The sequence below is a fragment of the Quercus robur genome, chromosome 3 (assembly GCF_932294415.1).
Source record: "Quercus robur chromosome 3, dhQueRobu3.1, whole genome shotgun sequence".
Lineage (NCBI taxonomy): Eukaryota > Viridiplantae > Streptophyta > Magnoliopsida > Fagales > Fagaceae > Quercus > Quercus robur.
In genome coordinates, this window is record NC_065536.1 from 3,893,319 (window position 1) to 3,908,220 (window position 14,902).

The 14,902-nt window shown below is 35.1% G+C and overlaps 1 protein-coding gene and 1 long non-coding RNA gene across 2 annotated transcripts; both read right to left on the minus strand.

Moving 5' to 3' along the window:
* Positions 1-5,406: 5,406 nt before the first annotated feature.
* On the minus strand, positions 5,407-10,148 carry LOC126716755 (uncharacterized). Its single transcript, XR_007652257.1, has 2 exons — positions 9,928-10,148; positions 5,407-8,413 (listed from the first exon to the last, which is right to left on the minus strand). It is a non-coding gene; the product is annotated as an uncharacterized LOC126716755 (long non-coding RNA).
* On the minus strand, positions 8,514-9,931 carry LOC126716752 (uncharacterized). Its single transcript, XM_050417726.1, has one exon. The coding sequence runs from the start codon at positions 9,907-9,909 to the stop codon at positions 8,749-8,751; it is 1,161 nt and encodes a 386-aa protein (XP_050273683.1). The 5' UTR covers positions 9,910-9,931; the 3' UTR covers positions 8,514-8,748.
* Positions 10,149-14,902: the final 4,754 nt, after the last annotated feature.

Here is a 14,902-nt window from a genome sequence, read left to right on the forward strand (position 1 = left end):
GGAATCAGGTATAAATATTTGGGCTTTTATTTGTTAAGTACTTAAGGTAACTTTGTTTATTTGGGCCCTCCCTGGCTAGTTTTGTAACTTTGTTTATCACTTATCAGTTTATCATTATGGCTGCCTGGACCCTCCCTGGACTGGGCGTTAAGTTTGGGCCTTCAAGTTTTTTTTTTTTTTTTTTTTTTTGGGTGGGTGGGACTTATTAATAAGTCTTGTGTCAGTGTTATGACTGTGCTTAAATTTTTGTTATACTTGTGCTTAAATTTTTTTTTTTTTTAATTTATGCAGGTTGAGATTGCTAAAAACTTGTTATTATTCAGTGAAACTACAACAATACTTTTATATAAATCAGATTCTATTTTTTATTTGCTCTACACTTGAAAGTTATTTTTTATTTTAGTCTTTATAAATATATTGTTTGATTAGAAATGCCTACTAGAAAATATGCATCTGGATATGAAAAACTTAAAAAAAGGAAAAAAGAAGAAAAATTAATTAAGTCTCAAAAAGGATCAATGGATAAATTTGTTATTAGTATTAAACAAAATATAACACAAAATTTAGATGAAAATATCACAAATAAGCAAGAAATTCACCAAAATAATTTAGAAGAAAATGAAAATAATGATGAAAAATATTATATAAAAATATTAAATAAACATTAATTTAATTAATATATAAGTATAAAAAATGCTCAATTTTTAGTTCTCGCCTTAGGTCCCAAAATGTCTAGGGTCGCCCTTACATGAGTATTAAACTACATGGTGTTTTTTTTTTTTTTTTTTTTTTTTTTTTTTTTTTTTTTTTTAAATTTAAGGATCGCATAGGGATTTAATAAGAGATGGACCTGATAATGAGTCATGTGACTTACTTAAATAATTTATGAGAATTGTTTTTTTAACCGCTATGTAGTGGTTTGCAATCTATATTTATATATATCTAAAAACTGAAACGTAACATTTATCGTTGCTACGCTCCAGTTGAGCTACATCAGCGTCCATGTCATTATCTTTTTTATTAGTTCAGGTAAACGGCACATCATGGGTATTAAACTACGTGGCGGTTTTTATTATTTATTTATTTATTTTTAATTTAAGGATCGCATAGGGATTTAATAAGAGATGGACCTTGTAGGGTCACGGGTTGGGGCCCAAGCTCAAAATGTATAAAATCTTGGTTTAATGAGCCCAATACAATGAATTTGTAGAGAATGGGTTGGAAACTTGGATCTTAGTGAATCAGACTTGATGATAAAGAAAGAAAGATGATGTAGATTTACTAGGAAGAGATGTCCTCGGATAATCCGAGGACATTGATTCTTCTCATATATCATTCATCCCCCCTACCCCGGTTACCAGTCTTTCCCCCATATTTTATACTGTCTTCTTCCCATTTCCACCATCCATGTGTAAATTTAAATTGATAGTGCTGATACTTGTCCAATCAGCCCCTCCCCAAAGTTGTTGGGAGTGGTTGTAAAGGCTGAAAAATAGGGTTCAGTTAGTTGCAGAGCACTTAATGCAATAGTAGCATCTTTCTCTTAGATATTTCCATGTCTTTTTTTGTTCTTTTCTTTCTTAATACTTATCCTCTTCTGTGGAGTGGTCCAGTGTGTCACTCTCAAATGGCAGATCGTCCCTTTTGACTTCGGCTTGGCTTGGTCGATGAGGAGTTCTTCCTTAGGCTGAGCTCCCGACCCAACATATACATTGGTATGGGTTCCCTGGTTTGTCACCCCCACAAAGCTGATAATGAGTCATGTGACTTATTTAAATAATTTATGAGAATTGTTTTTTTAATTGCTATGTAATGGTTTGCAATCTATATCTATATCTATATATGTCTAAAAGCTGAAGTGTAATATTTATTGTTGCTATATTTCAGTTGAGCCACATCAGCGTCCATGTCATTATCTTTTTTATTTTCAATTTCCCTATAATTTTTTTAACATTACTCATTCACTTTTTTTTTTTTTTAATATTTACACTTTCTCAAACCTTTCTCATTCCCTTACCTTTACATCTCCCCACTACCCTCTACTTTAATATCATTATTCATCTTTCTCTTTATCTTCCTTTATTTTGTCTTTTCCTATTCTTACTCTCTTACTATAAAGTTGTCATTTTTTCTTTCATTTTATGCATAGTTTTCTCTAACAAAAAAAAAGGTTATCTCTCTCTCTCAATTATTTGGTAGGTTTTTTTTTTATTTATTTTTTTATTTTTTTAAGTTTTGGTAATTTTGAGCCTTTATGATTATTTAGTGTAATTTATGGTCCAATTTACAAATGGTTTGATACTTTATGCAGGATACAAGCTTAAAATGATAATTTCTATCATCTTTGTTTGTTGCAACATGGTGTCTCCAATGCATAATTGATGAATATTAAAATTTCAGGTCCATGGGAGCTCAAGTGGTGTTGGTACATTTGCAATTCAGATAGCTAATACCATGGAGCAAGTGTGTTTGTTACTGCAAGTCCAATATCACTTTTCTTCTAATGCATAAGTTTGGTTTCCAAGTATTCATATATTTTTAGATTGTGAGTGGCAATGAGTGATGAAAAAATGGCTGTTTGCAAGAATCTTAGGGCTGATGTGTGCATCAATTACAAGATAAAGGACTTTCTTAAAATGGTGAAGGAAGAAACAGGTAGATTTTTTTAATATTGAAACCTCAATTTCCTCAATGTTTATAGAGATTGATGTTTTTCATTATTCTTTTTGCAATGATTATTAGGTGATAACAAAACAACTAACTAAATGTTCAATGGCAGGAGTTTAAGTTATTCTGGTTCTTAGGCTTTAAGGACTTTTCTTGATTTTTTTGTCCATTTTTCTTTTTGCATTCATAATTATGCAATTTTGTTCTATCACCATATTTCATTATCCTTTAATTATTCATTATGTTTTTGTTTTACATTTCATGTGGCATATCTGCTATAGACAGCTCCACATCTGATGGTAAAAATGATTTTGTAGGGATAAAAGTCCTATTGAGAAGTGATTTTTTTTTCCTAAGTAAATAGTTTCTTAGTACATACTTTTTTTATACCATTTTTCAACTTCCCATCTATTACTCCATCAAACCAAATCTATTTCCATTTCTCTCTCTCTCTCTCTCTCTCTCTTAACGTTTCCTAACTTTTCAACTTTCCATTTACTATTCCATCAAACTCAATTTGATAATAGTTCAAGCTCCCTTCAAGTCTATGACTCTCCTTCTTCTCAATCAAGCAGCTATGAAAACTGTTCAATTGCCACCCAATTAGTATTAAAAAAATAAAAAAAAAACTACTGATTTGTTGAGTGTGAATATATATATATATATAGTTAGTTAGTTTTTTTTTTCCCCCTCATATTCTTCAGGTTTTCCCGATTAATTTTATTGGTGATGTGCCATCGAAGATCTTAAGTGCCAACAACATTAGTTCCCATAAACCAACCAAAAAAAATCTCAAAGCTATGGTAAAGAATATAGTAAAAGAATTGTAGTGGGATTTGGCTACTAGGGGTGTCAATTCGTGTTCGCAGGTCGGGTTCGTGTCGTGTCGAGCCATAAGTACTCTACTATATGGGTTGACCCGAACCCGACCTATTTAGTAAACGTGTCAAGAATCCTCAACCCTAACTCGACTTGTTTATTAAACAGGTTGACCCAACTTGACACGTTTAACCTGTTTAATCAATAAGTCATGTAAAAGTTAATACAAATAACCCGTTTAATAACCTTTTTTTATTAAAATGTCATACATGGCCTAAATAATCTATTATCAATTTCTATATTTCTAAAATTAAAATACAATTACAACCATAAATATAGTAATAAACATATAATTACAACAACAAAATTAAGCAATAATAACAAAATTTAATACCTTTATTATCTAAATGGGTCAAACTGGTCAGACGAGTTCACATATTGAACATGAAAACGACCCGTTTATTAAACGGATCAGCCGTGTCGACCTGAATATGACCCGAACCCATTTAGCCTCAATCTATGACCTGTTTACAAACGGGTTGGTCATGTCGGGTTCGCAGGTCATGTCAGATTTTGCCACCCCTATTGGCTACTATAGTTTTATGTGGTCGTTAACCAATGTTTAAAAAGTTGTGTCTTAGATAGAAATGTATATTCAATTTTCAAGTAATTTATAGATGTATTCACCATTATGGATAAAGTATTCCCTTTGTATATGTATAGCATAAATCAATTTTTTTGTACATACATATTAGTTGTAACATGAATATTGATGCATAACTTAGTACAAGATATGTTACTCTTTTTTTTGGTTTTGTATTGTAACAAATTTAAATATTATTATGGGATGCCTTTGTTGGAAGACTTTGCCTCAAAATCCATGAAGATCAATTGGATTTAAGAAAATCCAAGAAGATGTATGCTTGGTTAGCTATCTAAAGAAATTGAATTTGGATAAAATATGAAGAAGACCAATTGAATTGAATTGAGTTCCCTATCATAAATCCTCTCTCTCCCTCTTATTGTTTTGATTTAATTTTTGTTTGAGTTATGACTTAGTCATTTTGAAAGTGAGAATTTGAATTTATATCAAAACACAATCTTGGCTATGTATGAATGTGCCTATTGGTTATTTGAGTAATATTAAGTGTAATTTTATGATGAGTTTTCATTATTATGATAATATCCTTTAAGAGAAAGAGAAATCTGAATAATATATTTGAAACTTAAAAAGTTTAGTTGTAAATAAATTTTTTTTTTTGGGGAAAACATAACTGTTCGCAAAAAATAATCTGCAAACGCACAGAATCGTAACAAGTAGTAAAGTATTTTTAGAAAACGAATGTTGAACTCACAGGGATTAACTATGTTACTGAATACCGAAATTCACTAAATTAATTACTATTTGGAAAATCGAAAATAAATGGAATGTTCTACTATCTGAATTAATTTAAACTATTTAATAAAAATAAATCAACGAATAAAAAGAATTAACAAAGCGTAAAAATCTAACAGTGTAAGAATATAATAAGAATGGATCTAAAGCAGTTGATTTCACCTAACAAATCCCACACAATTTATTCTTTCTAATTATTAAATTCTAATAATCTCCAGTTGATGATTAAAAATTCCTTAAATATTCAATATCTTCTCTCGAATAATATCAAAAATATCTTCAAATAACAATTTCATATCTCTATGTGAATTTAATTAATTGGAGACTCATTACGTACTTTGAATTTTCTAAAAAATCACACTAATCGCGATAAAGTATCTCTACTTTCGCTCAACTAATGGTGTTTAATTTTAGAACTAAAATAACAAATCACCTCTTAGTCTCATTGTCATTCAATTGATCAATCAATAATCCGTAAAAAGAAATATTAAGCATTAAGAATAAGAATTAAACACTTAATCATGGAAATATTAAAAATAAAATAACTCAGAATATAAATTGTGTGTTCATTGCTAGACTACATCAATGCTCTAGATATAAAATTTAGTTCATAATCAAATTGAAAAGAAAACAAATAAAACTTATGTGTTTCATGGGAATTGGTTGATCAACATAAAGCGGCACCCCTTTGTCCTAGAAAGACTCCAAAGAAAATTCTTCAAATGCGGCACTTGCAACCCTAGCACTGGCCTCTCTGAATTTTTCCCTAAAGAGACTTTAAATAGGTCAAGGAATCCTATTACAAGTTGAATTCCCGTTCGGATAAAATCCCAGATTTTTAGGCTTCACTTAACTGACTATTTTGACCCATTTAACTTCAGAATTCGGGCTTTTGGTAAACTACAAAGTTGTAGCCCTTTAAATTAACTTTCCAGCCCAACTTGAATCATCTCGATTGGACATCTGAGCCCAAAGTTATACTGAAAATATTAACTGATGTGCAGGTTGGAATCTTAATCTGAATTGGACTTGGATTTGGTGCAAATTTCCTTTGATTCCTTGCTCCAGTTGGACTTAAATTTAATTGGGTTGGTCTTCTCTTGAATTCATGCCTGGCTGGATGTAAGTTGACTTGATTCAATGGCCTAGCCCCACTTTGCATGTAAAGCTCTTGTAGATTAATCTGAAATCTTCTCATTCCTTCAAAGCACAAATGAATAGATAAATATAAATATAAATCAAATCAAATCAAAAGAAATAAAGGAAAACTAACAATTTTAATAAATAAGAGGATAATAAAAATCATGTAAAAATTACACTTATCAATAACGCACTATAACATAATTTAGAAGAATACGAACCACCTAAAAAATAGATAAATATCAATTGAATAAACCCAAAAATAGTAGAATGATTTATTTGTAGAGATAGAAAGATGGAGAATAATTTTAAAAAATTGTTTAATTTTTATGGAGAACAAATTATCTTCAACAAATTTAGGAGAACAAATTATACATTATTTCATAATTACAAAATACTTATCTATTCCCATGCATTGCATTGGTCTGTGACTAGTAATATTTAATAGGAAAAGCTAATAAAATGTATGCACATGAGAGCATTATCTGCATTTCTACACCTCCCTTAACCCGGCAATGAAAAAGAAATGAATATGTTCACACACAAAGGGATGAATATCACATAACAATCCAAAATAGCAGCAATATCAGGGTACATCCATCCATCCCAACTAGCACCATATAGAAGCTCCATAAATCGAAATAGATGTTACACTTCTAAGGGAATTCACTCACAAACATGAGCAAACAATTTTTAACAAAATGCTGGCTTTCAGAAAAAGAATTGCATGCCATATACGACTCACAGCAGCTTCCATGTAAAATAGGAGTAGAATACAATAACTTTAGCTCAAATGGCCCCTCCTTACCTAACAAGAGTGGCAAAAGATGAGGCTGTGACCGACTGAATACGAGTGTAACTTACAAATAAAAAACAGACAGCCAAATTGAACAAACAATACTTTAATACCAAGACCAATACATCACTGAGCCTCTACAAGAGTAACCACAAAATATTAGTTACAGGTATCATTCAAGATAGCAATAATCAGTTCATCTTGTTAAAATGAAAGATCAATCATGAGAAGAAACAATTGAGGATCCATGATGTAAGCATTTACACTAGCTGGGATCATGCAACACAATCACATAAATTAGAATCGGATGTCTCTAGACAAAACAGAAAAGGATTTAAACTTTGGCCTAAATTAGTTGCACCCTTACACATGACTGAATGAAGTTCAAGAACAATGTGTAAACAACAAGAAAAACACAAAGAACTTACATCCATGATGTAAACAATTATAACAGATGCATCCAAGTCTCTCTCCCTCTTAACAATTGTCTGAATACAAGAAAGCACTTCATTTATTTTAAAACAACTCAGCATGATATATGTCACTTGCTCAAGAACACACGACACTGTTTTTGTATTTGCTAAATTATTTATCACAAATTCATATCTGAACAACTTGTAGTACACCTTTCTTTTTTCACCTAAACAACTCATGTCACACATTGCATTAACAGCAGAAAGTCTTTACTCTAGCCAAAAAATTCCCCGGCTCCTCAACAACCCACCCCACCCCCCTTTGCGCGCGCACTTTCTCTCATAGCTGCACTCAAACTTGGAACAAAGCAAGTTTGAGGATGAAACACGTAACTAACAAATAAAAAATGCAAACAAATTAGGTCACTGTGTGATCATTATGCAATTGCTGCACCATGCACTTCCCTCTTAACCACCTCCCACTTTTGTAACATCCAAGCTTTATCTGTATATATTCTGCAGATGGGAGGGCCTTCTATATGACAGTTCACGAACTTGAACAAGAACGGGTAGTACCAACGCCCTTAAAATGAGTCTCTTCTCTGAGCTGTGGAATCTCGAACACAACCAAAGACCCCAATACTCGTTCATTTCATACAATTTCAGGTAGGTTGGAGCGTTTGAGTTGCATTATGCAGGTCCATTTTCAACTAAAACACAAAATTTGGTTCCAAAGATCTCAATTGTGCACAATTTCCAATTATAATAAAATCTACTTGTATATAAAAGATAGGGTTGAAATAAAGGGCAAATGTCAACTTGCCTAGCCACATAAATCCTGGTAAGAGAGTTAAAATAACAATTGTCCATTCAAAAGTCAAAGTAAGGTGTGATGGTAAAAAATGGCCCAACTAGGCCTCATGATAGATTTAGTGACTTGCAAACACGAATTCAAAACACTCTCCTAACTTACTTTCACCACAAGAAAGCTGATTGCTAGATTTGTCCACTTGGCTGACCTGAATTTGACTCGAACCATTAAGATAAACAGCTTATAAAGCAAGTACTTTTGCAATTTCTTTTTAATTCTGTAGAACAAAAGAAATCCATATACTTTCTGCTGCTCTTTCTTGTAGCCATCTGAACATGCAGTGCATTCCAGATAGGCGCCATATGAGAGCTCTGCAAATCAAAATAACATAAAAATTCTGCAAGTACTGAGAGAATTTGCTCACAAACATGTTAAACAGAAAATTGTTAGGTATCTTGGAATGCACACAAATTATGAGACTTCACCATAGTTTCAATATATACTCAGTGTAACCAACTTGAACTAGCAATATCAGTCTCAAAATTGCATGCACCAACAATACAACACCATCCAGTAATACAATTGCATTAGCTAGAATGTTCAAACAAATAAACGATAACTCACATTACCAATAAAAAATTAATATGGGTTAATTGCAATCTTAGAGCTCAACTAAAGCAAGTAATTTAACAAGGTTATTCTCTTCTCATTTTGAAGAATCCAATGATCCCTTGTATAGCTTCAACAGCTCAGAAGCCTTGTCCTCATGAATCATAACAAACTTCTGCAAAAATGTCTTTTCAGGGCACTCAAAATACGCATGCATTTTAAAATTCTTCTTGACCAAACCTTTCGATAGCAAAACTTGAAGAACCAAATCCCTAGGAATCAATCTCTTTTCCAAGCTCAAAGAAAAAAGTCCTGGGTGTTTCTTAATGAGGGAAGACTCCATACCCATCTTGTTGACGAGAAAATCCATTACCCTCGTAAGCTTTTCCTCAGACACCGTCATACACGATGGATGGCTTCTAAATGCCATAGAAACCTCGTCCTCAGTCCAACCCCATTTCTTATAAACATTGAGTTTCCTTTCCCATGTCGATTTGCTCATTGACCGCACAGCATGTACTGCCACTGCAAACTTCATCGTCGAAGGATTAAATCCCATTTCTTTTACTTCCTCCACAGCCTCTCTAAACAAAACAGGACGAGCCCTGAATGCTCTTGGCTGATTTTTAAGTATAGAAATAATAATCGACTCGGGCATTCCGCTCTCTCTCAATGTATTCATATTGGGCACCACATTAGTTTCAAGACAATCTGTTAACATACCCGAATGTCGTTGTAAAGCTTGAAGAGTCTTATCCTCAGACTGAAGCAAGCTTTTAAACAAATCAAAGGAAGGTATAATTTGTTTCTCTAAGCTTCTTCTAAAAAGATCAGGGAACCCAGTAAACATTTTTGCAAGGTCAGGACTTGGAATCCCTTTAGAGGAAAAGAATTCCATTTTGGGCAAAAGGGTTTTCTCAGGATTACATTTGAGCAGTCCTGAGCGTCTTCTAACAAGGTTCGAGATCTGGGTTTGAGAGAACCCATGGTTCTTCAAAAACTTAACCACAGCATCTGCTGTTTCTGGGGTTTCGAAATGACCATATTTGGAAGCTGATAAAACAGCTTCTGGTGTGAACCCAAGTGAGTTTATGAGGTAAGAGACAGCAAATGGTTGCTGACTTGAAGTGCTGGAGACATAGTATTTCAAGGATAAAGATGGGTTTTGAAGAAAATCCAGTTTGTGAATTGGTGTTGGAGATCTACTAGTAATGTGTATCTCACCATTTAGAATGGTTTTGTAGAGACAATTAAACATGGGGATTGAAAAACGCACCTGTTTAGTTGTGTAGAAGCAATGACTTCTGTGCCTGACTGAATTTTTTAACTCCACAGGTGGTAGAAAAACTGAAAAAAAAAAAATGGTGCTGGGAAGTGATTTTTACTAAAACCCTCTTGTGGAATTGAAAAGAGATTTATGGTTTTTTTGACTAAGAACACGCAGAACCGACGTCGTTTGTGACCTGTGCTATGTAAAGAACTCTCATCAATCTTGAGTTTGAATGAATTCTCTAATTCTTTTTCTATTTATATAATTTGTTATGTTATTTATAATTAATTGATTTTTTAGACTTTTAAAAGTGGGGAAAAAAAAACTATATAGATTTGGGCAGTACACTTAAGTCAAGAGCTATGTAGTCCAATAAATGGGACTGCTATTGTGACGTTTAAGGGTTTAAATCTCTTCTCCCTCTTTTCTCAAAAAAAAAAAAAAAAAAAAAAAAAAAGTCTCTTCTCCCTCAAATATTAAAATAAAAAATCTAGAGAATGGAATTGAAAAAAAAAAAAAAACAAAACTTTAAAGGACAAAATTGAAGACATGTTGAACTTAGAGGGTGTAATTTAGTCTTTATTTTTTTAACTTTCAAAGAAATACTCCAATTTTTAGTTTTGTATATTAAATTAACACAAAATTTATTTAAAAAAAAAATGCAATTCAATGTACACAATTATTCAAAAAAAAAATGTATATAATTACGTACAAAATTTTTCAAAAAATATACACAATATAGTACATTGAACTTACTCAAATTTTCAAATAATGTGTATAATGTTATATATTCAATTTACAAAAATTTTAAAGAATGTGCACAATTCAATATATTCGGAACTTATGGTCCGACCCACGCTCTATTAGGGCTCGGGGCCTGTGCCGAGGAGAGTATGTGCCGAGGACGAATGGGAAAGGCCGAAGTATCGAGGGGAACCGCCGAGGACGACCCAGTCCTCGACACTCTAAGACTTCCAGGGGAAGAGCAACGTCTCGATGATGGCTGCTCCCAAAAAGCCCCCTGAAGGAAATGCGAATGGAATGGGACCCACATGGGGGTACGGGGTGAAACTGGTTCAGGGTAAATACGTCCCCTCCGCATTAAATGCACCCGCCAGCGTCCTGATTATGTTAATGAGAAAAGACGCCTGGACAGGATGACTTCGATCATCGCAACTAATAGAAAGTAAGGAAGGACAGCTGATGGGACGAGTACAGAAGTAGGCACCTGCCTGATCAACAAGTGGAGGGCTAAGATCCACCAAGAAAGGCTATATAATGTAAAAGTTAATGCACCAAGAAGGAGGCTGGGAAAAATGGCCAAAAACCAGAGCCTCCCAGCCCGCCTCTAGGAGAAAGACTCCTAGGGCGAACACGATTTAAATTATGTATGAACACCACGAAAAACCCACCGTCTGGTAACTAAGGCCCAGCCTTTCAAACCCACGCTCTATAAATGATATTGTTTGGGCCTTTTTACATGCGAACCCAACATTATTACGGGTCGTTACAAATCGAGTCCTTACAATTGGCGCCGTTTGTGGGGAAGGCTTGTGTGTTGGCACAGGCGGTAGGTCGAGATAGTCCCCTTATCATTTCTAACAGCCGGTTGTAGTGTTCTAGCGTAAAGTTCCACTAGGGGCTATGTTTCTTTACTAGGGGCTGCACTTCGTAGCGTCAGCAGCACAGATGGTTTTAGGGGCTTGGCTGAGGAGCTAAGTCCCCTAAAACCAAGGTCTCACGCCATAGCCGACTACTTATAGAAATCAAGTTTTAGACAGAACCAAGGTATTGCATGGTCCTTGAACTCAAACCTATGGGGAAACCAACTACTTATAGAAATCAAGTTTTGGACAGAACCAAGGTATTGCATAGTCCTCGGACTCAAACCTATGGGGAAACCAACTACTTATAGAAATCAAGTTTTGGACAGAACCAAGGTATTGCATGGTCCTCGGACTCAAACCTATGGGGAAACCAACTACTTAAGAAATCAAGTTTTGGACAGAACCAAAGTATTGCATGGTCTTCGGACTCAAACCTATGGGGAAACCAACTACTTAAAAAATCAAGTTTTGGACAGAACCAAGGTATTGCATGGTTCTCGGACTCAAACCTATGGGGAAACCAACTACTTATAGAAATCAAGTTTTGGACAGAACCAAGGTATTGCATGGTCCTCGGACTCAAACTTATGGGGAAACCAACTACTTAAAAAATCAAGTTTTGGACAGAACCAAGGTATTACATGGTCCTCGGACTTAAACCTGGGGAAACCAACTACTTATAGAAATCAAGTTTTGGACAGAACCAAGGTATTGCATGGTCCTCAGACTCAAACCTATGGGGAAATCAACTACTTTAAAGAGACCTGGATACTAAGCAGGACCTAACACTACACGTGACATCTCGGATGATGCCTATATCTCCATTGAATGAGGGTCAGACATGAGTTCAAGGCTCTACAAGTGCAGGTAAGCTAACGTTCTGAAACATGATTCTAAATATATCGCATGCATAACTACTCATACGTGTTAAAATGATTAGTTCAAAATTCATAAACAATAGTAAGATCGGCAAGGGCAACTAACAAGTAACCAAAAGGAAAAAGGAAGAAAAGAAAAACATATACGTATGGTTAGTTACCGAAACACATCAGACTAGAATGGCGCAAAGGGTCAGCGCCCTTCCATTCCCTATACCCCACCTGGTTTTCCTTCTACTATGGGGCACGGATTGCCATCATGCCATTCATAGGAGACGATAAGGAAATCCTTGTTTAACCCCTTGTTGGAATCAGGGAGGCATTGAATTAGTCGAACCCTTTCGTCTCTCGTCTTCATGTAGTAGGATTTCTCCTTCAAATTTTGGAGATTATAGCACCAATTCACGTCATGGTGGGTCAGTCTTAACCCCATCTTTTCATTTAAAGCATCCACGCAACCCAGAATTCTAAACATGTTGCCGGTGCACTGGGTGGGGGCTAATCGGAAGTGCCTGAGGTAACCCCTCGTTACTGGCCCCATAGGGATTCTCATACCCCCCTCTACAAAGGCGAGGACGGGAATTACTACCTCGCCCGTTTCCCTCTTATAGTGCCACTCTCCCATCTTACAATGCCTCAGACTTACGTTGGGAGGAATCCTGTAATCGGCGATGAACTTATTCATCGCCTCTTCAGTATCGACTAATTTCCTCAGTCTCGATTTGGCCATCTCTATGATTTACTAAACAAACTCAACCAGCAACGGGAGAAGAAAGGGAACCAGAGAAAAATAAACCCAGAAAAGAAAAAGCACGAGTTAATGGAGGCAGGGAACTTACATAAGAGAGGAAAGACGCTTCGGACAGGCTTTTTGTGCTGGAGATAGACTTGAGTTTGGACGAAAGTTCAGATGAACCCAGGGTATACGTGCTAGAACTCTTAAGTGCAAAAACGAAGAGATAGATCCGTTCCAAAAAATCTTTTATACTTTCTAGGATAACTGCACAAATTTTCCTGCCCATAAAGACCAAGGAATCACCACCGTTTGATCTTCATCATGTCGTAGAACGTGGGAAACACAGAGCCGCCCGTATTTAATGAGGCCACGTTTCACTTTCCAAGGGCTCCAGGAACGTGCCTCGGGCAGACGAAAAGTCTCAGGAACCGATAAGTGACAAGGATTGATAGGTGTTGACAGATATCTGATGTCATCAAAACCCTCCTATCCGTCCGAGGAGTCGGATAGCAGGATTTTGAGGGGCTATTGTGGGGCCAGGGAACTTATGGTCCGACCCACGCTCTATTAGGGCTCGGGGCCCGTGCCGAGGAGGGTATGTACCGAGGACGAATGGGAAAGGCCGAAGTATCGAGGGGAACCGCCGAGGACGACCCAGTCCTCGGCACTCCAAGACTTCCAGGGGAAGAGCAACGTCTCGATGATGACTGCCCCCAAAAAGCCCCCTGAAGGAAATGCGAATGGAATGGGACCCACATGGGGGTACGGGGTGAAACTGGTTCAGGGTAAATACGTCCCCTTCGCATTAAATGCACCCGCCAGCTTCCTGATTATGTTAATGAGAAAAGACGCCTGGATAGGATGACTTTGATCATCACAACTAATAGAAAGTAAGGAAGGACAGCTGATGGGACGAGTACAGAAGTAGGCACTTGCCTGATCAACAAGTGGAGGGCTAAGATCCACCAAGAAAGGCTATATAATGTAAAAGTTAATGCACCAAGAAGGAGGCTGGGAAAAATGGCCAAAAACCAGAACCTCCTAGCCCGCCTCCAGGAGAAAGACTCCTAGGGCGAACACGATTTAAATTATGTATGAACACCACGAAAAACCCACTGTCTGGTGACCAAGGCCCAGCCTTTCAAACCCACGCTCTATAAATGATATTGTTTGGGCCTTTTTACGTGCGAACCCAACGTTATTACGGGTCGTTACAAATCGAGTCCTTACAATAAATTTTCAATTCTATAAATACTATGTACACAGTATTTAATATAATGTACACAATTACAATTAACAGACACAATTTTTCAAAAATATATACAATTATATAAATTCAATGTACACAATTTTATATATTTAATTCACATTATTTTTCAAAGAATGTACACAATACTATACATTTTAAGTACTTAAATTTTCAAATAATTTACATCATTTTGTTTTTTCAACGTATATAATATTTCAAAAAATTTCAATATTATATATTCAACATACACATTTTCTCAAAGAATTGACAAAATTTTGTACATTCAACATACTCAAGTTTCAAAAAATATACATAATGTTGTAAATTCAACGTATACATTTTTTTCAAAAAATGTACACAAATTTTAATTTTCTTACATTTAGTACATATAATTTTTCAATGAATATTCACAATTTGGTACATTTATTATATATAATTTTTCAAAAAAATTACAGGAGTTTGTATATTTGATGTAAACAATTTTTCAAGAAAGTACACAATTATGCATATT